At 47.4% G+C, this 24,827-nt stretch overlaps 1 protein-coding gene across 1 annotated transcript in view; it reads left to right on the top strand.

Annotated features, from left to right (window-relative positions):
• LOC133348942 (ubiquitin carboxyl-terminal hydrolase 32-like) overlaps positions 1-24,827 on the top strand; it is an 86,886-nt gene that overhangs the window by 37,671 nt on the left and 24,388 nt on the right. The window contains 16 exon segments of the mRNA XM_061562092.1: positions 637-752; positions 2,281-2,343; positions 3,661-3,744; positions 5,100-5,161; positions 6,687-6,789; positions 8,019-8,178; positions 8,922-9,136; positions 9,991-10,131; positions 11,035-11,152; positions 11,950-12,104; positions 14,523-14,604; positions 20,840-20,917; positions 21,589-21,727; positions 22,503-22,608; positions 22,926-23,099; positions 23,867-24,041. Of these exon segments, the coding sequence (XP_061418076.1) occupies positions 637-752; positions 2,281-2,343; positions 3,661-3,744; positions 5,100-5,161; positions 6,687-6,789; positions 8,019-8,178; positions 8,922-9,136; positions 9,991-10,131; positions 11,035-11,152; positions 11,950-12,104; positions 14,523-14,604; positions 20,840-20,917; positions 21,589-21,727; positions 22,503-22,608; positions 22,926-23,099; positions 23,867-24,041 (1,971 nt within the window).

Raw genomic sequence — 24,827 nt, 5'->3', positions numbered from 1 at the left:
TTCAAAGGGTAAACTGAAACTGAGTGACAGAATCTCCTGGCGTATGGATTAACACTGAATGCGTCTGAAATAGGCGGAAGGCAGCATTTGCATAATAATGTGTGGAAAAGATTAAATAGGCCAGCTTTTGACATTATAGATCATATCTTTTATCATTTCACTCCTTTGTTCAGGGCAAGTCAGATGTGCCTATTGGTAATGTAATTGCTCTGCACTGGTCCATGCATCATGCATATTGAGCAAGCGCGTGTCGGTCTGCGTGGGTACAGCAGTGGTGCAGTGGTTAGTGCACCGCGCAGCCAACTTAGAGACCTGATTTCGATTTCCACTCACGACTGATATAAGTGATGAATATCTGAACCAGTGCTGGGCCTCCCATAGGTCGACTTGGCCTTAAATTAGTACGTGCCACGGTGTGCGAACATTGGCACTGGGGAGAATAAGTGGGATTAGGCGTGGTGGTGACTGCACCTCGCGTGGCGTGCCGGTCTTAACATATCTGCCGGCGAACAGAATTTGCCCCAACAGGGCTATACCGGGTATATTTATTTATCTACGTGTATCTTCATCATTGTTTTCTGTGCGTGTGTGCGTGTGCGCACGCGTGTGTGTTGGCATATGTGTACGTGCCTGCAGTCTGTTTCAAGGTGTTTGACCGTGACCGGGATGGGCTGCTGTCGTGGCTGGAGCTGCACGACATGGTGGAAGCGCTGCTCACTGTGTGGTGTGGCAACCGCACCGAGCTGTGTCCCTGTAAGTGCTCCCCCTTCCCCCCCCCCCGCTGCATTTACACGGTCGGCGTGTCGTCGGCATGCGGGCACGCGAGAGTGACCTCACCCGAGACAACGTTGCACGCAGTGATATCATCGCGAATGGCGATACTTTTAGCGCCGGTTTTTTTTTATGTTGCCAAACGTTGGGGCAACCTTTTCATGAACGTGGCCAGTTTTGTGACGCAACTTAAACCTCACATTTTGTTCATATTGGAGCTTCTTTACGTGAGTTACAGTGCCCCCCAATCTCCCCCTCCACCCTTGCCCCCCATTACAGACAGACAGAGCTAATGCACGAACGTTTTCAACGTTGGTTGAAAAGCGTAAGAAACAACACCGCAGTCGAATTTTAACCACCAAAATCGTTTGAATGTTAAATTAATATTTCGGACGGTGTCACTTTTTTAATATAAAGCAGTGTATGTGATCACGGTGTGTCATAGTGCACGATTGATACGAAAGCCAACGTTAAAACGCAGTGACGATGCGAGCCACTTTCTGTTGCCTGTGTTGCTTGCCATTGAGTAAAGTGGCAGTTTGTCCTACAGCACAGGGAAACGTTGTAAGGAATCTGGATGAATCTGTCTTTGAAAATGCTTTTTTTTCTTCCTATTTTTGCCTTAATTACGCCTCAACAAAATGAGATGTCTGTATATTGAACTTCTTTCGCACCGTAAGGAGCCAACCGTGCAAATCGGAGGTGCGGGGGAGAGACAACAAACTAAACACAAAAAGCAGTTTTAAAGAAATGAGTTTTCAATCTTGATTTAAAAGTGGATAACTTTAGTGGCTTCCAAACATCGGAAGGAAGAGCGTTCCAGACGGCCGCAGAAGCGCAATCTGAAAGCGCGCGATGCGGTGACCCGTCTTTGTTCTATGGGCCAGTCAAAAGCCGCTGCGAGGACGGCCAGAGTTTGAGTGATGATGAGAGATAGGCCCTCGTTGAGTTTAATGAATCTGTAGCACGATACTGCGTTGCCAAACAGCAGCAACAAAGTCACATTGTTTAATGTGGAATATTGCACAACATGTCAAAAATGCAATAAAGTTAAGTGCTTGATAATTGCACCCTTGAACGTTGGCTTTGCACAAAAAAAATTAGCTTTTATATCCTTCCAAAAATTAAACAAATACAGAATTAAATAATGTTTCACAACCCTCTTCTTGGTTCTTTCGGTAAAGTCACGTAGAATGGAAATAATAAAATAATAAAATAAAACATTATTAAATAATTCTCACGACGTTTCGGCCACAACGCAAGCAGCCGTCCTCAGGTGAAGACCAGGTCTGTCGGGGAGACAGCTGTTCTACGTGACTTTACCGAAAGAACCAAGAAGATGAATCCCTGCAGTCACGAAAGCTTTAAATCGAAATTTAACGTTTCACAACTTTCAATTGTGTGAGGCGCGCATAGCTTCTCATCATTCCACAAAAACAAACTGGCTCCTGTCAAAGGAGGCAGTGCTGCACAATCGCTCATTTGATTTCCCCCTTTTTCCTCTTGCAGGAAATGAACATGGAAACGGCAGCTGTGGTCAATGCAATCTTGCAGATGCACGACACCAACCAGGTGAGAAAATGCGCAACTCTTTATTGGCAATTCCTCCTTGTCCTTTGACATCCAGTCAGACATAGGCGACAGAATGTTTACATCTTCTTGGTTCTTTCGGTAAAGTCACGTAGAATGGAAATAATAAAATAATAAAAATAAAACATCATAAAATAATTCTCACGACGTTTCGGCCACAACGCAAGCAGCCGTCCTCAGGTGAAGAAACAGGTCTGTCAGAAAGACAGCGTCTGAATGACCGAAACGTCGTGAGAATTATTTTATTATGTTTTATTTTTATTATTTTATTTTTTCCATTCTACGTGACTTTACCGAAAGAACCAAGAAGATGAATCCCTGCAGTCACGAAAGCTTTAAATCGAAATTTAGAATGTTTACTTGTACCTAAGCAGGTGACCCTCACCGTTATATTGAGCCAGTAAAAGATGCTACTGCTGTCCCTGCAAACGCTGCCCTTGTTAAACGGGAAATGGCTTCCCAGACGATGCGTCGTCAAATTTGCTGATCATTAGAATAATTTCTTATTTATATCGTAGCTCCCATACAGTACGTGTCGATGCGCCAAGGGGTATTTGAGATAATCGTTCTGCAAAGACGTGATTGCAGACAGAATATGATGTTCTCAAACAATAGACAGTATACACAACAGCAAACGAGGAGAAACCATTTGAAAAGCTAAACTTTGCTTGTGACTTACTCTCTTTTGTCCAATTGATTTAATGTCCTACCGGACATCTGTGAAAATAGCTTCATAGTTCATCGGATTCTTCCAGTCAAAATAAAGATTCTTATTTCGAGATAATCCTCCGCTATCATGAAATAATGTCTTTAATTTAGTCATACGTTGCTGAATTGTGGGCGCATGAATGATATTTCTGGGCAATGCCGTTCTGTAACTTTCATGCCTCCTGAAAAGTCCATAGCGGCAAGATATTCTGTGGAATCAAATCATCGACTCTAACCTGCTTCCAGAAAATTACACGATGTATCTAGGTCCCCACCCAGAGTACAGTAAAACCTTGGATTGCGAGCATAATTCGTTCCGGAAACGTGTTTGTAATCCAAAGCACTCGTACATCAGTTGTGATCACGTGACGCTCGGCAGACAAAGCGTATACACGTACTACTCGTATTGCAAGACCTCGCTCGTTTATCAACTTAATATTTATTTTAAAATGTTGCTCGTCTTGTAAAACACTCGCAGACCAAGTTACTCGCAATCCAAGGTTTTACTGTATCTCGTTCGCCGCCGCTGCTTTCGTCTCACTATGACCGTGTGTCTCCCACGCTCCGTTGTCTTCTCCTTCCTCGGGACAGGAGAAGAGCTTGAGTCTTGAGGATTATCAGATATGGAGCGTCACCAGCACACTGGCCCACGAGTTTCTGACGCTTCTCTTCCAGGTGGGCACAGCCTCTTAGCCTCCCAGTTGCTGGGCGCACCGCACCTCCGATTAGCACGGTTGGCTACGTAGGGTGCGAAAGAAGTTTGTCATGCATACCCCGGGCATTCCTATGCCCTCCGTGCTAAACAAGTGCTCTAAACAGGAGGCCACTGAGAGTGTTCTTGATAAGGAATGCGGTGTGCAGCTTGTAATAGCCCATTCCCCTGTTAATTTGCAAGAATATTCATTTTTAAACTAACTTTTTTAGGATAATTTTATGGGACTCTGTAAGCGTCATGGTGGTGTGATGTGATCTTCCTCACTTGGTATGCAGGAGGTCAGGGGTTCGATCCTGACCCTGACACCTGCTGGATATTTGCGTGTTCTCCCCGTGGTCACGTGGATTTTTTTCTCCCGAGTCCTCCGATGTTTCCCACCCACATTTATAAACATGCATTGAGATTATTTAGATTATGTTGGGTGCTATCAATGTCCAAATAATGGGCAACTTTGTTGAGCTATCATCTGTGGCCAGGTCTCTTCTGAAAATTAAGGTTAATACCTCAGTGGGCTTTGCCTGGTAGGATGGGGATGGTTTAGTTTTATTTGTTTGTGTTTGGGTGATTTGTTTACCTTTCTTGTACTTTTCACTCCGATCGTGCTTTTGTACTGTTTGTTGTTGTAACATTCTTACCCCGTGCCCCGACTGGACATCTGTGAAAAGAGCTTTATAGCTCATCGGATTTTTTCAATATAAATAAAGATTCGTATTGTGATCATGGAGTAATTGTATATTAGCAGCATGTGTGTGTGGTGGTTGCGTGTTTCAGTTATGGGTTAGGGATAACAGTCGATCTTATTACCACGGTTAGCATGGTGATTATCCTTCCAGTAATATGCACACACATTTGGTAATTTTTCAGTTCATTAAATGTGTAAGTGATATGTTCATGATTATAATTTATAATGAAAAAAAATGTGTAATTACATCGTTTGTTTTTATTTCCTGGTGAAATTCCTCTAATGACCATTTTTTTTGCTATAAATTTAAAATAATTACGTACCAAATCGTATACGATGCTAAATTATAGTGAAACGAAGAAAAACTCTCAACGAAGTGTAAATTGAAAAATAAAATATAAACAATAAATAAATAAAAGTAAATTAAATCACGACGTTTCGATTGCTTGCACCTGATGATGATTGCTTGTGTTGATTTCGAAACGTCGTGATAAAATAAACTTTTTTTTTTCTCATCTACGTGACTTTACCGAAAGAACCAAAGAGTATGGATCCTTGCAGTCACGAAAACTTCAAATCTAGAATGTAAATTGAAAGCCATAATGAATACAAATGTTGTATTTCATCCCCCAGGTTTGTCACATCGTGCTGGGTCTAAGGCCAGCGAGCCCTGGGGAAGAAGGGCAAATCATAAGGTGACCAACACGCTCCCCCTCTGTCTTTTGATCTCTTCACTTTAATTTGTTTCCTCTCGATGAACTAATAACAAGACGACGTTGAGAGGCTTCGCTCGGGGTGGCACTAAGAGAGCGGTCTGATTTACATTCCATCAGCACGATCTTCGTTTATTATTTACGCCGCGCGCCCCCAGTGCAGTGCATCTGGAGACACCAGGGAACTGGCGGTGTAGGACATAAATACTCGCTTAGGAAATTATTGCAGACCAAATGCGACGCTTTAAAGCAATACGGTGTAGACGATGTACACAACAAACGAGGATGAACACAATTTAATTTCGAAACTGTCCTTGAATCCTTTTCTCTTGAATTTCGATTTGAATCCCAATTGTGGGTTCACTCGCAGCATTATAGACTCTTCTGATCAGGGGGTCGGCTACCTTGGCCTGTCATTCCCCCCCCTGGGATAATAGTGAGTGCCACTTGTCAAGAAGTCAACAGGTTGTCCTGATGTGGCCGGGTGACTCATAGGGACTGTGGGCTGAGCTGGGTTCGAATCCAGCTCTGACAATTGTAACAATAATAATAAAGGATTGAATAACCCGTAAAAACAAAGTTTTTCACTAAAAATCCTTTATATGCGTGGCGGCTAGAGTCTTCTAGTCCTCTGGCTTGAGATGGCTGCCACCTATGGGTCAGATGATTGTCTGCCAGTATTAAGCAATTGGTAATTAAATATTTAATTTGTTTTCCCTAAACAGTGTAAAATTTTGGAGAAAAAAAATTTCACGAACATTCATTGTCTCGCACAACGAGTCTGTGTGCAAAATGTCAGCTCGATTGGATCACGGGAAGTGGGTTAAAAAACGACCGAAAGATTTGCACGGTCGTAAGCAAGCAAGCAAGCGAACTTAATATAAAGGATTTAAAAAGATGTGTTTTGAATGTCATGCGACAAACATTATTCTCAGTGGTGGAGTAGGTTGGGAAAGTTACGCCCCCAAACTGTGTAGGACAGTTGTTCGATTGAATGAATCTCAAAGGTCGCTCTCCGAATTCCACTTGTGCAGGCTTGTCCTATCATCGAGAGATACGAATGAATGCTTCAACTCTTCACTTGACACCGAGAGCACAATTGGGGGAAAGATAAAAACAACAATACACAGTGGTTGGTAAACTGTCCCCCCACCATAAGAATGTGGAATTTCTAGGAGTAGGCGAGTAGGAGGGCTGGGCCACACTTACTTATTTTGTGCGCTATGCTGATATAAGCAGCTGCTCGCTACGAGCACAGCCATGACGTTCTATAAAGCTTAGAGGGCATCTTTGTGTGTGCGCGTGTGCGTGTCATTTGTTCAATTTTCTAAGACTATTCGACACTAAATGTGGCCTTCAAGTGCATTTCGCCTGGCACAAGCGCCGTGGTGACGTCACCGCCACTCAGTGGTGAACGGCGGTTGTTGTTTCTGGGAATATTGTAATTAATGAGTATATGCGCATCTGTTCATTTAATTAAACCTATTGTGCATGTTGATGTGCGCAGGGGATGGCTGGAAAGGGAACATCGGCAGGGTTTCAGGCCAGGACAGCTCTGGTACCTCATCTCCATGCAGTGGTGGCAGCAGTGGAAGGACTACGTCAGATACGTGAGTTCCCTCGTCTCTTCACGGGCCTTCTTCCATCGAGACACCGCTTCGGGTCACGTGCCCTTAGCTCGTCCAATCGGGGCACCCGGCGCTCCTCCAGCACTGGCTGGCGTGACCCACAGAGACATCTAACTGTGTCTCTGCACGAGTTTGAAGCTTTGGTGATGAGGAAATTACTTTGAGGAGCACTTTGGTGGCATCCCTACCATACTGTTAAATGCATCTGCATTGCAGGGTGTCGATACAGTACTCGTTACTATGTATTGTTGTTTTTTTATGCACTCGAAGCTTCAAATGGTTTCCGGACACCCCGAGAGACAGTGCTTAAATACGGGCCTAGAAGATGAGAGGTGTTTATCCTTTTGGTCTGTGTCCTAGTTTATGAATGCATTAAACATCTATGTCGGTTTATTGTGATAGGCTGTTTTATTTGGCATAAAATGAAAACTGCTCGCAGGGTTGAGTTTCAGTGCTTAGTAGTCATGGGCTTTAAAGCAGACGTAAACACGGGCAAAATAAACATTACTCATTCAGCTGCACGGACTTTTCGGGAAAGTACTGTTAGCGAGCACCTATTAGTTACAGCATCGCACGTGAGATTGTTTTGTGTGGCCAGGATGATGCCCAGTCATGTGTGTCTGCCATGGTGCTGTGATCCGTGGACCATAAGGATCGGTTACATGGTAACTTGCTTCGTGCTTCATGGCTCCAGCGGTGTCTCTACAGCTCCCATGATGTAATATTTGAGGATTGCTGGTTTATGCTTATTACGTGGTATTTAAATTTGGTCTGTATTTGAACTGGGTAGCTCGGTGGTTAAGAGTGCACGCCACGCATGTGTTTGGAAGTGCCCAAAGGTTGCAGTGCAGGGGGCCTTTCTTGAGTAAAGGGCATTTTTGGCATTATTCATATGAATATAAACTTAATATTTATAACCAGTTGAGAGAGAGTTCATGGAGAGAAGAGTCTTTTGCGAGAAAATCCTGCTGCGAATCGTAATTGAAAGGTCCATGTCAGTGGTTAACGCAGCCCTTAGTCCCTCAAGGGCCCTTAATTTGAGTACCACTTCATGGAAAATTAAAAGAGTTGCTCTCCTACGAACAGATTCACTCACTCGCCCCCGCCTCCTGCCACGGTAATGCGGAATTTCCACCAAAAACCGCCTCGACCTTTGTCCCTTGCGGCACATTTACGAGACGCGACGTACGTCGGTCTCTTGTCCCTCGCAGGACACGAAGCCGGTGGTCAGCGAGCCGCTGTCGGTGTCGTGCTCGCGAGGGCGCTCGGCGGCACGCGCCTGGGAGAACGGAGACGCGCCGCCGCACAGCACGCCCTCCGGCTCGTCGCTCGACAGCGTCTCGCTCGCCTCCGAGGCCTCCGAGAGCATGGGTGAGAAGACGCTCGCGTGCCGTGCGAGAGAGAGAGAGAGAGAGAGCGACTTGCGCGTGTGGGTTCCGTGCGCTCTCCCGCGAGCGTGCACGCGGTCAGGCCCCCCCCCCCCCCCCCAAGCGCCAGAATCGTTAAAAGTTTAAACGTTCCGCTCTGCAGTGCTTTCGGGCCATCATGCATTGCGGCAATTTTAGGATGATTGTCACCGACACCAACCTCGGTGTTGTCATGTTCGTGATCTGATTAGAGGAAAATAAAACCCCAAAATAAAAGGCACACCTGCCTATCTGGCCCGTGTTTTTCTGGGCTGCTCGATGTGAGTTTTGAGGCTTCATCTATTGAGAGAGAAAACAAAAACTTTTGAATTGCTTTTAGGAATCCTGGAGGTAACTTACATCAATTTGTGACCGCTCTACTTTTTAAGGTGACTGTAATGACATCACTAGAGCGTGTCTGAAAGTAATTTTAAACTTCTATTTCTCAATGACGAAGCTTCAAACTGGTGTGGCATGCTAAGGTGCCGCAAGTATAGATGGCAGCTGTTTCTTCTCATAATTGTATCTGTCAACAGATTGTACGTACAAATGACAATAAGCAACGGCCGTTTGTTCTTTTCGGTTCGGGTTTTCATTTACCAACCCATTAAACACCACAATGTAAACCGACCCCATCATTTGCCCACCCTGACGCACGCCCGCACCGTACACGCGTGTGTAACCTCCCTTCCCCACGCGCCTGCGCAGGTTTTCCCCAGCCGCTGACGCCGGCCACTGAGAGCTGCTTCCTGACGCACAGCCAGAGCCTGAGTCCCGACGGTGCCACCACGCGCTGCTTCGGGAACAGCGTACCGTCCTCCGCCAGCCAGCCCATCGTTCCGCAGCAAGCCTGCCTGTCCGTTGGACCCCAGAAGCCCGGAGTTATTGACAATGTGCCACTCATCAACAGCGACGCCGTCAAGGTGTGCTTCGGATTGACCCGCGCTGACAAACGTCGGAACCGTCGAGTCGAGGGTTTCTGACTCAGTCATAATCATTAGGAGTTGAAAAATCAATGCGTCTCCCTTCTTAAATAAACAATGGGGTGGTGACCTAGCAAAGTGGAGTGTTTATCGTTATGGTGGTAGGATGAGTCCAGAACACAAGCACTGTTGTTTTCCCACAAAGCGGTACTCGTTTTATTGATCCTAGAGAGATGATAAGCTGAGTTGATCTTGATTGTCATTCTGAGTAATTAAAATCCGTCCCACTTGACTGGATTTCATTGTCGGTTGTACTTGTGCCTTTGGAGTGTCCGGAAACACATTCCTGCGGAGGGAGCTGGTAGGAACGTTGGGTTGCTCGGTCAATGGCCAGGGTCAATGGCGGCGTGGTGTATTCCGCAAATATGCCCGACTGTGAGGGCGGGCACAAGCTGGCGTGAGTAGGTTAAACGTTGAGTTTTATAAGGGCACCACGGGGTGACCAGCCCCTCCCCACCCAGCCCCACCCCTCCCACCCCCCACCCAGCCCCACCTCCCCACCCATGCCCCTCCCCACCCTCCCCACCGAGCCCCTCCCCACCCTCCCCTCCCCTCCCCACCTAGCCCCACCCTCCCCACCCAGCCCCACCCTCCCCACCCTCCCCTCCCCACCCAGCCCCACCCAGCCCCTCCCTGCACGATGGACACAATAATCCCCTGTGGGCTGGTGTATCCAGGAGGTTCCTACCAGTATAACAATAGAAAAGTGTGGTACTTTTCCGACAAGTGTCCGCCACGTACCTTGAGCCGCGTGATGCGAAATTGTCGCCTTTCATGATCGCTTCTCCCTTCAGGTGCCCACGCTGACGGCAGAGGGCGGCAGGTTGAAGTGCAGCCCTCCACTCATGTGGGGCCAGGATTATGAGATTGTGCCAGACCCAGTGTGGCGTTCCCTCTCTCACTGGTATGGCTACAACATCGTGCTACCCAGAACGGTGATTTTTTTTCTTTCTCTCTTTCGCTTGGAACATTTGCACCGGTCGCACGCATCTCACAGCACAGGGCCTCCACGCATTCCAGTTTTCTGGACCGAGCTGAGTGTTTTCAGAACTGCCTCTTGCGTTAGAAAACTAAGGGGACCGCGTTAGGCTGCCGCATGGACGGAAGTCTGTGTCATCTAGCCAGGAAGCAACACTTTGCAGACTGGTGGACATGAACTTTGAGCAATTTAACGTGGAGCAAGTGAGCCCCATGCAGATCATTGGTCGGGTTGAATAGGCAGAGTGGACGATGAATAAGAGGACCGGGGCTTCATTCACTACCAAAAGGGAGACAAAACAGCATCAGCCAATGGGCATTCCTGAATCATTGTCTTCAAGCAGCATTTACAAGCAGCAATCCTGTAACTCGTTTAACATTTGGGAGTCCTACTCTTCTTGGGCCATCTCGAAGCCCCATGCTTACTTCAGGGTGACTAGTACTCGTTTAACCAACCCCAGGGAGAGATGATAATGTTGGGCTGAGTCAACCCAGGAATGGATTACAACTCGCACGTATCCCACTATGAGGAGATGAGCGCTCAAACCACAGCACCACCTTTTGCACGCGGCACGGACGCAGTGTGGCAGTGGGGTTTGAGTGGCTGCGTTGGTCTGGCAGGTGTCGGTGTGGATGTTTAAGTAACTGTTTTGGCCTAGACGGTGATGGAGAAGTGGGAGGGGTGAGGAGGAGGAAGAGGAGGGTGGTTAATAATGAATTAAGTGGATGTGTTGACCTGGCAGGTGATGTGGGGGGTTTAAGTAACTGTTTTGGCCTAGACTGTGATGGGGGGAGAGGGGTAGGAGAGGGGGGGGGGGGGTGATTAATAATTAAATAAGTGGATGTGTTGTTCCTGGCAGGTGATCCCCCAGGTGAACGGACGTCCCCTGGAGCTGGAGCTCTACCCCGTGTGCATTTACCTGCTGAGGCACCAGCAGCCCCCAACGTGCGCGCGGCCCATCCACAACAGCATGTTCGGTATAGCGTCCCACGCCTTTCGCACGCCGCACAGCCTCACCCGCTCGGCACGCGTCCGTACGTACGTGTAGCGCGTGTACGTTGAACTTGTTTTCGCACCGGACGGAGCCAACCGCGCACGTCGGAGGTGTGGCCGGAAAGGACCAAAAGTTAAATACAAGAAGCAGTTCTAAGGAAATGAGTCTTAAATTTAGAATACCCACGCAACGCGCTTGCACATTTACCTCTAATTGCATACACACGTACACACAGGCTACCTTACTGTGTGTGCACCATCACCCACCACGTGCGTGTGTTCATCAGCGCTGATTAGTTGTAAATGCCAAAATGTTGTTGGATCTCACCTTTCTGCCTGTGTAGTTCTGCTGATTTAAATGGTTAGGGTAAGACGAGAGAAAAATATCGCGAGTAAAAAAAAAAATCACAGAATCAGTATTATAACCATTAACCAAAAATTGCAATAATGCTCAAAATGACAATACTTTGGAACACGTTCAAATATCGGAACAATAGTTATATCACACGTCAACATCGAACACATTACTTGTATAATTGTCAATCAACGACTCTATATGAGAAACCACAATTTAATTTCACCGGAATTGCGCGATGGATGGACGCATGTGATAGCGTCGTGCATTTTGTTAGGCATACGTTACCGGATATTGGCTTCGCCCCATGCGACTGACATCTCAATGGGGGGACCGCCTGCCTTCACCTGCCTTTCCCACTTAATGGTGGAGGCCTTCTGCTTGACAGCGGCTCGTTATTGTTGTCGTTTGCTGCTGTTGCTGCAGGTGGCGTAGCTTCGGCGCCAGCGCCTCCCAAGCGCTACCTGGCCTACACGGCGTGCTTCAGCACCATGCTGAGCGTGCGTCAAATCCACGAGTTCCTGGCGCAGAGGCTGCGCCTTCGGCAGGAGGACCTGCGCCTCTGGCTGATCAAGGACGAGGTGAGGAGCGAGGTCCCTTGGTGCCGCACGCCTGCAGTCGTGCCTACAAATAGATGGTCATAGTAATAATAAGAATGGTGCGATCAACTCAGGATGGCCTGTGGTGAGACTTTGGAGGGCGTGGCATGTTCCGGATAAAGGAAGCGCGCAGAAAATGTTAAACTTAAGTGCAATGTGAACGCCTTTATCGGCAGCGGGTACGTTAACAAATACAGTCAACTCCTGATTATTCGGAGTATTGTTTGCAAGTACTGGTGGCCCAGGTAATAAATTAGGCCACGCAGGTGTGTTTATTGTTCTCTTAAAGCAATCGGTTGATTTGCAGAACTGTGTTGTTATGTACCCCTAGATGAGTGAGGGGAAGTTAATATACGTAGAACCAGCGTACACGTTGAAGATTTTTTGTATTACTTTCTATCGCAAGCACGCTTATTCATACTTATTCATACTCCGGACAGACATTAAAACACCGTTCCAGTGCCTGCACTCGTTCATAACATTTGGGGTTAGGGAGCGGGGGATCGAGCCCCCACCTACGTGACCCTCTCCCTCGGCCATCGTCCTCGGGACTAAACGTTCCCTGGCTCGGTGCCACGGGAACTTTTTCTTCATCGGCTTGGTGAAGTAACGGCTGTAGCCATCGAGTATTTATCAAGGTGTGGCGTGTCAAGGCATTGGGAAGCGAGTGGTAGCATTGATTAAGGTCAGCGGGTGTGTTTTCTCACCGAGTTTTGTTAATGTAATCGGGGAGGTCACGTTGGTGGAGGAGGCACGATCTCTGGCCCCCTCCTATAGGGAGGGAGGGGTGAGGGAGGGGGTGGGGTGCCCTCACTTCTAAATGTTTAATGACATTTTTTGCATGGGCTTAGATTTCTGAGTGCTGGGCACTAGAATGGTATTCTAATGTCATCGTCCGGAGCGCGTCGGTGACCACTTATGATTTAACTTAAGCACTAAAATAGTGTGATCCGCAAGTCGTACAAATGTGCTCACGGATAATCAAGATGTAAATGTAACAACAACGCACGCACTGCTGGATAAGGGCCTCCCCCATGCTCTGTCGATCATGGAGGTTGTTTGACCATGCTTCACCGCTCTGGTTCGTGTGGGACGTTGGTGAAGGGAGGGTCCGCGGCAGGTCTAAATGGCACTCTCCGTTGATGTTTGCTGTGGCTGAGAATCAAATTGAGAATCGTGTAATGATCACCGGGACACCACTCCCCAGGAAAGCCTCGCTGAGTTTCAGTTGAAGATCTTTCAGAAGGGATCCTGCATTGGGATGTATGCCGTGTGGAAGCAAACCCGGAGGAGCTGTGGGACAAAATAAAACACGTATGAGAAGATAACACTTAAAGCTCTACATGGGTAGATTCAGTGCACAGATAATCGAATAACACTGACTCAGTCTGTCGATTGAAGCCATTACTATACTCCTACTATCTCTTGACCACTCGGCAACCCCACTCCGACAACATCGTGTGTGCGTGTGCTGGCGGTCACTCATGCGGTACTTAACCTGGTTCAATCGAGTTTCGCATCAGAGATCCGAGAAGAACAGGTGCATTCAGGTCGTAGACCTGTAATCTGTAATCCAGCTTTGTCGGCAGGGTCTGGGTTTTTCTGCCGCGACCACTATCGTCATGTAGACCAAGACGTAGAGATCCGCTGGGCCGCCAAAGGTATCAGCTAGAGGTGACATTGCAGGGAGTTCACAACGAGCCATCTGTGTGGAGCTCCTTTGAGTCGTATCTCCCTTCATAAGTGTGCGTGGGTACATTTCAAGTACCCTGGTTCCTTCCGCATTACAAAGTACTCGAACAAAGTTGCTGGTTAAACGTCCCAAAAAAGTACCACTCCTACAAAAAGAGTCTTGACGCCCGGGTGAGGCTTTTCTGTATATATACAGATGGGGGTGCATTTGTCATTGTATAGGTCCCACACAGCCTGGGACACACACTGAAGCCTCGGCACGAGGCACACCCCCCAATATACGTGGGGAGGAATTCCGGGGGAGTGGATGGTTGAATCCGTTCGTCACAAGCCCAGGCATCTCGTTGTGGCCGTCACTGTTATTGTACACATTAATATTCTTTCATTTCCATTTTTAGAATGTGGTGAATTGATGGCACTGAAATTTGGAGAGCGAAAACAAATGGATGGGTTGAACAGTTTTATATTGTGAGCTACTAGGCAGGCAAAACAAGCCTTTGTGGACATCTGTGAAAAAGAGCTTCATAGCTCATCGGATTTCTCCAGGATAAATAAAGATTCGGAAGTACATTGAAAAGGATATAAATTATAATAAAAGGCCCCATTGACTACTGTCTACCTCCTTCCCCCAGAGCCTGATATTTGGTGTTGAAGGATCAAGTTCATAATTGTGTTTTTGATGAAGGTTTTTCACTTTATTCTTATCAGAACAACCTGACTCTTCTGGACGATGATGAGCAAACAATAAAGAGTCTGAGGATTGAAGATAACCAACAGATCCTGATCGAAGGTACGGATGCTGCAACACCCATCATGTACATGAGGAGCCACGTGACGGTTGCGCTGTTGTAAAGACCTGACGGTGCTGGGTGTAATCGCTAACAAAGCGCTCCACAAAACAGTTACTGAAAAACTAAATCAATTGGCCTATTGTCCCACGTGACAGTTTGATTTCGTTGGCTGCCGGGTGATGGTTGGGTTATTATTTTAAAACATTGACATTATACCTCCATGATCTGACCCAATCGTGAGTTACATGTACAGCCCTTTTGCCAATCTACTGTTGGATGAGGGTCCGTCCAATCCATGTGCGTCCTGGGGCATTGCCTGAGTGTAACTTCACCAAGCCGGTCGGTGAGGGTTGATGAAGCCGTGAAGCACAGAAGATGTGGGAGCTTAGAAGTACTGTACGGCAATGTATTTTGCCGCACTGCCCGCTATGCAGAGGTCGCAAACGGGTTTTGATTCCTTACCCGTACCCGGCCGCACCAGGCTCGCAAACGGGTACCCGTACCCTACCCAATACCCGGCTACCCGTACCCGGCCGGGTATCAGGTAGGGTACGGGTATCGGGTACCCGATTGCGACCTCTGGGATGAAGCCATGTTGCAGGCGCGGGTGGGTTGATTCTAGGAACTTGAATTGTGAGAAGAGACAAGACGTTGGGAAATGAGTGACAAACGGTGACTCACCAGTGACTCACGGCCTACCCGTACCCGGGCCGCACCAGGGTCGCCAACGGGTACCCGTACCCGGCTAGGTACGGGTAGCCGGGTATCGGGTACCCGATTGAGACCTCTGCCGCTATGTAGCCTCCAAGGCCGATGAGAGCCTGAGTTGTGCACGATGGTCTCCCACCCAAGCCCTATTCAGGCCCAACCCTGCTTAGCTTCTGAGATCTGATAAGATCGGCCACATTCCCGGTGATTTGGTTGTAGATTTTTTTAAAAACATTTATGCGGTGCCCTTTTCTATTGTCTCAACTGTTTTCTGAGGGGTAGTCGCCGTCAAAGACGAATAGGCAGGGCTCATTCTAGTATCTACCATATTCACGTCCTACTCAATCTATTTGCTTAAACTGATTATCTGTTCGATTATGCTCGTTGATCTGTCGGTCGACACGTTTTCATTTTCCGGTGGAAGCAAGTTTTTTCAGTTTTCTGAGAGTAAACGCCTCTTTCAGAGTGATAAAAGTGCATTTGCACCACTGCAATCGGTTCTTTTTTTTAGTAGCTGTAAAATATTTCGGACCACCGCCCGCATTTGCGCCATGCTGGCCGGCCACCTTGCGCCATCGCACCTCTTTTGGAGACGGCGATTATTAGGCTTTGGCAGATGAGCCCTGTAAATCAGATTAATCAATCATTGGATAAAAATAGCAAATGCTAGGCCATCCAAAGGTGGTGACCAAGTATATAATGGTTCTGTCATGGGACCTTAAAGAAAGTGGTTTCTGCTGTAGGCCACTCTGTTTCAAAGACAATGCATATATTATCAGAGCATGTTTATGTTTGCATGTTCAGCACATGTACTGTGTGGTTAATGCAGACTTTATTCCTTGCAAAAGGTTTCTATTTGGTGTTTGCCAGAAAGGGTAAAACCTACATCATTAGACCTCCTTTTCCAGTACCAAAATATAATAATAGGGTTTTTCCCATTTTTTTCTGGCAACAAAACTGAAATCTTTTGTTGCCAGAAAAAGGGGAAAACCCCTATTATTATTATAGGGTAAAGCCTCTTCTTATTTTTCATTTAACGGTTCTGTGGATGCCTTGCCTGTGTATTAACACTGCGCGTTTCATTCGCACGCCACAGTTATTAATTTCAACACTGCACAATTGACTTGACCTTTTAGTAATAGATTTTGAAGAGTGATTACTGCGTTGAAAGGGCATGTTATTGATTTGCGCGAAACCAGCCAATGTTCAATTAAAATTGGACGGTCTTGCCCAACGAATGGCATGCCTTTTCATATATCCGGTGTTTAGTTTTCAATTTGGAATTCCTACAGTGCAATACAATTGGGATTTACAGAGCCGCCTTGATGATCGGTTCGTCCCATCACGGCACACCAGTCAGTCATTATGCACGACGTTTGAACGCTGAGAGTTGATTGAATGTCGTTTTATTCGTTCAAACTGTGCGCGGTCATCATATCGTGATACTCACTCATCAATTGTTTGTGTGCGTGCGATTGTGAGTTTTGGCCTCGGGGTGACCTCTTCGCCTGAACAAGCCGGCCTGTGTTTGTGATTGCGTTCGACTTTGCAACGAAATGTGTGCACTCAAACATGCAAAGGCACAGACCAGAGACAACACGCCTCGTGTCAATTACCATTGTAATCGTGTAATTCATAATGAATATGAATTGCAATGTGATTTTAATTTCAGTTTAACATTAGATTTGTAATTGCAACGGTAAATTGGCCCTAGGGTCTAACACGTACCAGCGGATGCGTGCATTAGGCCACATGCTCTTCACACCCATCCGAAGACAAATACCCCCCCCTGCATTGTCTTAACAGACTGTTGGGGCAAGTTGCTGTTAGCGAGCACCTATGAATGTGCTCGCTAACAGCAACCAGGGGGTGGGTGGCCAACACCACGCCTGGCCGCCTTTGTCTCCTGAGTTGCGATGGTTACACACCGCACCTGGTACTCATTTGAGGCTGAGTCGACCTAGAGGAGGCCGATGAACGGTTCAGATAATCGTCATTGGTGTTGGCTGTGAGCGGGACTTGAACACGGGCCGCCAGGTTCAGAGCGCAGCGTGCTAACCACGACACTACCGCTCATCCACACACATTCTAACACACACACACATACTTATCGCAGTTTAAAAAAATGTCTTCATTAGAAAAATATTTCTTTGAAAGTATTGCATTGCCAATTTTACAAAAAACTGTATAGATATGGGCATTGGTATTGGCAAGCTGTAGTAAGTTTTATAGCGATTATTTTGCCATTATTTATCATGTGAAGTGTTCTCTATTCGGCTGGCAGGCGTACCATTTCCTGGACGTAGCAAATATGAAACCTATCACGTACAAGAGTGCTCTGCAACCGCCGTGGCCCCGTAATTTGGAATTGATCAACAGACACACGGGCATTGAAATAAAATAATGAGTCAACACAATGACACACAGATGTTAACGTAAAGTAATTAAATACGCACACCGACACACAGACATTGAAATAAAACAACAGACACACAGTTACATTAAATAATTAACAGACAAGCACATAGACACACATACATCAGCATAATACATTAAATAGACACAGGCGTTGATATAAACACAGGAGACAGACACAGAAATCTAAATAAAACCATGAACAAGAAAAACAGATGGCCACCCAATTATAGACAAGTCAAAGATCGCCCATATAGCCTTAGCAGACGGTTGGGGCAAGTGTTGTTAGTGAGGACCTATAAAAGGCCGGAATGGCACGCGAGCGGGTGGGTGGCCAACACCATGCCCAGCCGCCTTTGTTTCCCTCGTGGCGATGATTACACACCGCATCAGGTACTCATTTGAGGCTGAGCCAACCTAGGGTAGGCCCCTACTACTTCCCGCTCACGCACAGACAGACGGACACATGCATTGCACTGACGGACACACATAAAACACACAACCCCCCTCTTAGTTAATTGGCTGAGCTGGGTGTCCCGGCGATTAACACGATTCGCTACGTACTGCGCGAAAGAAGTTCAACATACGTACATTAAACCCGACCTTCACACGCATCGATCGAGGGGAGAGAGCAACACACGAGGTTGTGGAAATTCCACATTTCCGTAACGGGACAGAGTCCGACCGTGGCGAAGTATCGCTTGAGAAAGAGACGCGTTCCACACATCATCAATTCACTGCTGGATGGAAGGGCTGAAAGCGATTGTTCTTCTTTTGTTCGGTGTGCCGCGAAATTCGAGCAAACTCGACGAGGGCACCGTCGAATGACAAAGATTATTGCGTGGCATTGACATACAGCCCAATGTTAAGCCCCCGTTAGCCGAGAGCCTCCCAACGCCGTGCGGGTCGTGGAGGTGGGATATCTGACCTTACTTCAGGGGCGCCGAGGTGGCTGGATGTCAACTACCTCGCCCCGGTTTACAGGAGGGTCGTGGTTTCGAGTTTGCATGTTCTCCCTGTGGTCGCGTGAATTGCACTCTGGGTCCTCCGGTTTTTCACCTCCACATTTGTTGAACAAGCGATTTAGAGTAATTGGCTGCTATACATTTCTACATGATGAGCCGCTTCCTTGAGCTATCATTTGGTGGCTATGTCGCTTGTGAAAAAGAGCTATATAGCTTACCTGGTAAAATGAAAATTGAATAGATTTCACCACGCTGAGCAGTGTGGGTTGGTGAAGTTGGGGAACACTGCCTATTAACAGGTGTTCATAATAATACTGCAGTTTGACAGTATTTCACGGCCATAGATAACCGTAGCTCCGAGGCACGGAGGCAAGCTCTGTCACTCGAAAGCCAGGCGAAAGAGATGGGAGGCCTTGTAAGTGTCTCTTAAAAATTGGACCTGTTTTATGTGCGGTAATGGCCATCCCAGCAATACTGTATCCAGACGCAAGCCTACTTAGGCTTGGAAATGTGAATGCCCTGTGAAAGGAATTGTTAAATATTGGCACGTGTCAAAATATCCACAGGGTTTTCCAACCTCCTGTCCACTCAGACGCAGTGCATTAAAATGCTTGTTATCAAAAGAAAGCTTTTAGTAACAAGTTAATTGCTTATAAACAGATACCATTAGTGTGCAACCTTGGCGTGAGATGTGTGTGCTCACGATAAATGTTGATGATATTGAACAAGCCGTAAGTGATGGCGTCGCTTTACAGCTAAGTTGTGTCACAAATTATCGATTGGCGTATTAATGCAACTTTCCAAAGCCTTTGTGGTTCCTGTGCATATCAATCAAATTAACACACATGTCGGTATTTAGAGGTTAACTTCAATTGTATTATTACTTTAACAGTGCCACGTCTCTCTCCCTGCTCAAATTAATAATGGGACAGCAATCATCTTTGTTCAAAGTCCATGCTCATCATGAACATTCTACCTTGTGGCAGGAGCCGTTCGCTCAAATTTTGGCTAACCACTATTGACTTCCCACACATGGAACTCATTTAATAATTGACCTTGGACAGATTATAAAATGAGTTGAACTACAGCAGAGGTTGAAACTCCTGACGTTCAGCTTGTGAATTGAACATTCTAACTGCAGCACCAGCCATGTACCGAATATGTATTTAAATAATTTAGAGGTTTATCCGTAGCCATAGTTTTTTATTATTATATTGTTTGTTAAACAAGTTCTTGGGGAAGCTGGCATGGTGTAATGGTTATCACATTGACTTGCAATCCCGGGGTCGCTGATTTCATCTCGTGGCTTGGAAATTGAAACCGTGAGAGTTTCTTTAACCCACCCCCCCCCCCTGCTTTGTCGACCTCGCAGTTTACATTGGTACCCCAGAGTTGTGGCGATGGGTAGGTTCGGTGGGTTAAAGTGTGGGTGTTGTGGCGATGGGTAGGGTCGGTGGGTTAAAGTGTGGGTGTTGTGACGATGGGTAGGGTCGGTGGGTTAAAGTGTGGGTGTTGTGGCGATGGGTAGGGTCGGTGGGTTAAAGTGTGGGTGTTGTGGCGATGGGTAGGGTCGGTGGGTTAAAGTGTGGGTGTTGTGGCGATGGGTAGGGTCGGTGGGTTAAAGTGTGGGTGTTGTGGCGATGGGTAGGGTCGGTGGGTTAAAGTGTGGGTGTTGTGGCGATGGGTAGGGTCGGTGGGTTAAAGTGTGGGTGTTGTGGCGATTGGTAGGGTCGGTGGGTTAAAGTGTGGGTGTTCCCACCGTTTCCAAGATATCTGGCCAGCAGAAAAAAGTATCGGCCCAACTCATCTCTTAGATGGGAGGTCCCAAGAGCTTCCTCTAGTGGAGGCTCTTCCGCCACCAGTGGTGTGGAGCAAATCATTGCAGGGTTGCACCTTTACCTCTTGGGTGTTTCTGATTGACACGAAGAAGCTTTTGGATCCACATAAAACGAATGCTAAATATTTTACGCTCACGGTTTAGTCGTTAAGTGGAAATCTATTTTGAGATGGCTCGTATTTTGACGAATTAAAAATGTTGTGAAACAACGGGCGGGTGTTTTTCTACCGTTATTGTTCTTTGCGCTTGTCAGCCCAGTTCCTCGGTCGTTCGTGTTCCGATCACTTTGTTGCTGGTTTGTTCCTGCAGTGCGGAACAAAGACATGAGCTGGCCTGAAGAGATGTCCTCGTTGGCGAACCGCAAAAGCCTGGAGCGGAGCAAGCTAGGTGCCCTGAACAACATTTTTAAAGACAAGACTGATTTTTTTAAATAATCAATTGTCGTTATTCTGCTGCAATTGCAGTGCAAATGTATTTTTTGAAGGAATCGGTGCCGTGATGGCATTGGCACAAGTGCGGAGTTCTGTATTGATACTTGAAGGATATGAATCCACGCCCGAGGGTTTCTGTGCTTACAACTCTTTATATGTTTAACATGACTTGGTAGTTTCATGCAAACGGAAGTACTATAGAAGATCTTCTTGGTTCTTTCGGTAATAATAAAAATAAAACATAATAAAATATTATGTTTTATTTTTATTATTTTATTACTTCCCTTCTACGTGACTTTACCGAAAGAACCAAGAAGATGAATCCCTGCAGTCACGAAAGCTTTAAATCGAACAAAAACTATAGAAGATGTGACATCTGGACATTTTGTTGCAACATTAATGGGGATTGGCAAAAAAAATCCGAAACTGATGTTTCCATTTGGCATTATAAAGACACTGCTTATTACTATGACAAAATAGCTGCCCCCATTTAAGTGCTTGGTAAAGTAAAGGATTTTAAAAGAATATCTTGTATAGGACATCAATACTTTATTTAAATTTATTCCGAGAATTTTGATTGCTGTGGGAGAGTTGTGAGTTATGGATGTGTGTGTGTGTTTGTTACAGTTCCCACAGAAAAAGGAGCGACCGGGCTGAGCAATCTGGGCAACACATGCTTCATGAACTCGAGCATCCAGTGTGTGAGCAACACGCGGCAGCTCACGCAGTACTTCCTCTCTGGGATGCACCTCTACGAGCTCAACCGGTAACTATACGTCCAGCCACTCCTCACCAGCTCACAGCCGTCAATCATACAATAGGCCCAGCCACTACTCACCAACTCGCATACACAGCCACCAATCGTACAATGCACCCAGCCACTATTCACCAACTCACACACACAGCCACCAATCGTACAATGCACCCAGCCACGACTAACCAACTTACACACACAGCCACCAATCGTACAATATGCCCAGCCACGACTCACCAACGTACACACACAGCTACCAATCGTACAATAGGCCCAGCCACTACTCACCAACTTGCACACACAGCCACCAATCGTACAATAGGCCCAGCCACTACTCACCAACTTACACACACAGCTGCCAATCGTACAATAGGCCCAGCCACTACTCACCAACTTACACACACAGCCACCAATCGTACAATAGTCCCAGCCACTACTCACCAACTTACACACACAGCCACCAATCGTACAATAGTCCCAGCCACTACTCACCAACTTACACACACAGCTACCAATCGTACAATATGCCCAGCCACTACTCAATCTAACACGCACACACAGACGCATGCACACAATACATGCAACCACTATGCAACTAACACACGGACACATTCACACACAGCTTCCATGAATACACCACAAGTACGCCCAGCCATTGCTCAACTCATGCACACACACACACACACGTGGACACATGCACGCACACACACACACACAGTCACTACTGCTCAACTGTTGATGTCACGCAGTATAAACCTGCCTGCTGTCGTCACACTTCTCTCCACAGCACAAACCCGCTGGGCATGAAGGGCCACATGGCCAAGTGCTATGGGGACCTCATCAACGAGCTGTGGAGTGGCACCCAGAAGAACGTGGCACCGCTCAAGCTGCGAGTGAGGATGCGCGGCCGCATTGCACACCCACGGCTCCGGCCCATGCGTTGAATTGCAATGGACTATGACAAAAAAATCGCCCCCGGCAGTTCGCCCCATCTCATCAGATCTCAGAAGCTTAAAATAATGGGATAACCCTTGGCTAGTATTTGAATGGGTGATCACCTTGCACATTAATGGGTGAGCAACCTGCGAGCCACACGGCCACCTCCTGCATGTGGTTTGTCTGCGATGTCAAGTTTATATGTACGTAGAACTTATTTCACACCGTACGTAGCCAAACCGTGCTTGATCGAGGTTTGGATTGCAACCCGCAGTGGACCATCGGGAAGTACGCCCCTCGCTTCAACGGCTTCCAGCAGCAGGACTCCCAGGAGCTGCTCGCCTTCCTGCTGGACGGCCTGCACGAAGACCTGAACCGCGTGCACGACAAACCCTACGTGGAGCTCAAGGACAGCGACGGGCGCCCCGACCACGAGGTCGCCACAGAGGTGAGTGCGCCGTGACGCCCATTGGCCCACCACCCCCGCCGCTGCCAATACAAATTGTACGATTTGTGGATTCGTTTTTTTGGGAAAAAAGGTGTAGATCGGAGACATTCTCATGTGCGCGCGTAAGCGTAAGGGAAGGGAGTTTATCGACGGAAGGAAGCTTTGAAAGAGGCCAAGAGACGGAAAGAGATACAGTTGATGCTGCTTGACGACTTGAAGTAAGGCGGGCTGATGAAGAGGAAAGAAAGGAGTTGGCATTATGCTTTGCTGTTCAAATGGAGTCACACAACGCTGAGAGATAGTCATAAGCAGAGGAAATGTGGACAGTCTTGTGCCTGGACTTGCCAGGGAATTAGCAGTATGGATAGGTAAATGGAGGTAATTGCAGACGATTAGTCCAGCCCTTGCAATGCTGCCATGGCATATTGGATAGCACACAGGATTTGCAATCCAGAGGTAGAGTTCGCCAGTTTGATCTCATGGCGTGGGCAGTTGAAAAAGTGCGAAAGTTTCTCAGATCACTCGGCCCCTGTCCACCCAGCCGTATAAATGGTTACACCACAGTTCGTCGATTGGCAGGTCCCACGCGGTGTGAAAGAGTAGGCCAAATACCCTCTGAAGTTCGCTCGTAGTGGAGAGGCCCCTTCTAACAACAGTGGTGTGAAGCAAGTTAAATGCAGGGCTGCATCTTCACACTTTATCCCGCCTACCCGAATACCCCTTCGCCCCTTAAAACCTGTGACCAATTCATTGCCCCTGCATCGCAGGCCTGGGAGAACCACCTTCTGAGGAACAAGTCCATCGTTGTGGACCTCTTTCACGGGCAGCTCAAGTCCCAGGTTCGCTGCAAGATGTGCGACCACGTGAGCGTGCGGTTCGACCCCTTCAACTTCCTGTCGCTGCCATTGCCCATGGACAGCTCCATGCACGTGGAGATCACGGGTAAACGTGGGACTGAGACGTGCGCACGCACACATCACACACATCACACACATAGCAATAACAAAGATCCCCTGTATAGCCTGAACAGACTGTAGGAGCAAGTGCTGTTAGCGAGCACCTATGGAGGCCGGCACGGCACACGAGGGGGTGGGTGGCCAGAACTCACTGCCCGGCCCCAGTGGTGATGCTTACACACCTGCACCAGGTACTCAATTTGAGGCTGAGTCGAACTTAAGGGAGGCCTGGGATCAGTTCAGATTATCGACACTGGTGTTGGCCGTAAGCGGGAATCGAACCCGGGTCGCCAGGTTCATAGTGCAGCGCGCTAACACTACACTACCGCTACACTACCGCTCCCCACACACATCTCACACAGACATTTCACACACGTTCGTGTGCTTAAACAGACAAAGTTCCCCCGTATAGCCATATAGGCTGTTGCGGCCGGTACTGTTAGCGAGCACCTATGAAGGCCAGCATGGCGCAATAGGGGGCAGTTTGCCTAGCACCACACCCGGCCACCTTTGTCTCCCCAGTGCTGATATTTACACACCACGCCAGGTTCTCATTTGAGGTTGAGTTGACCTAGGGGAAGCCTGAGACCAGTTCAGATAATTGCCCCTTGTTTTAGCAGTCGCTGGCAATCGAACTCGGGCCCACCAGGTTCGTAAAAATGCACTAACCACTGCACTACTGATCCGCCACAAAGACAAAGATCCCTCTTGTAGTCAGAAAAGCTGCTGAGGCAAGTGCTGTTCGTGAGCACGTATGGAGACCGGCATGGCT

This window comes from Lethenteron reissneri, chromosome 28, assembly GCF_015708825.2.
Source record: "Lethenteron reissneri isolate LAM-NWPU_2019-01 chromosome 28, ASM1570882v1, whole genome shotgun sequence".
In the NCBI taxonomy this organism is placed as follows: Eukaryota; Metazoa; Chordata; class Hyperoartia; order Petromyzontiformes; family Petromyzontidae; genus Lethenteron; species Lethenteron reissneri.
The sequence above is the reverse complement of the archived record's forward strand: the minus strand, read 5'-3'. Positions and strand labels throughout refer to the sequence as shown.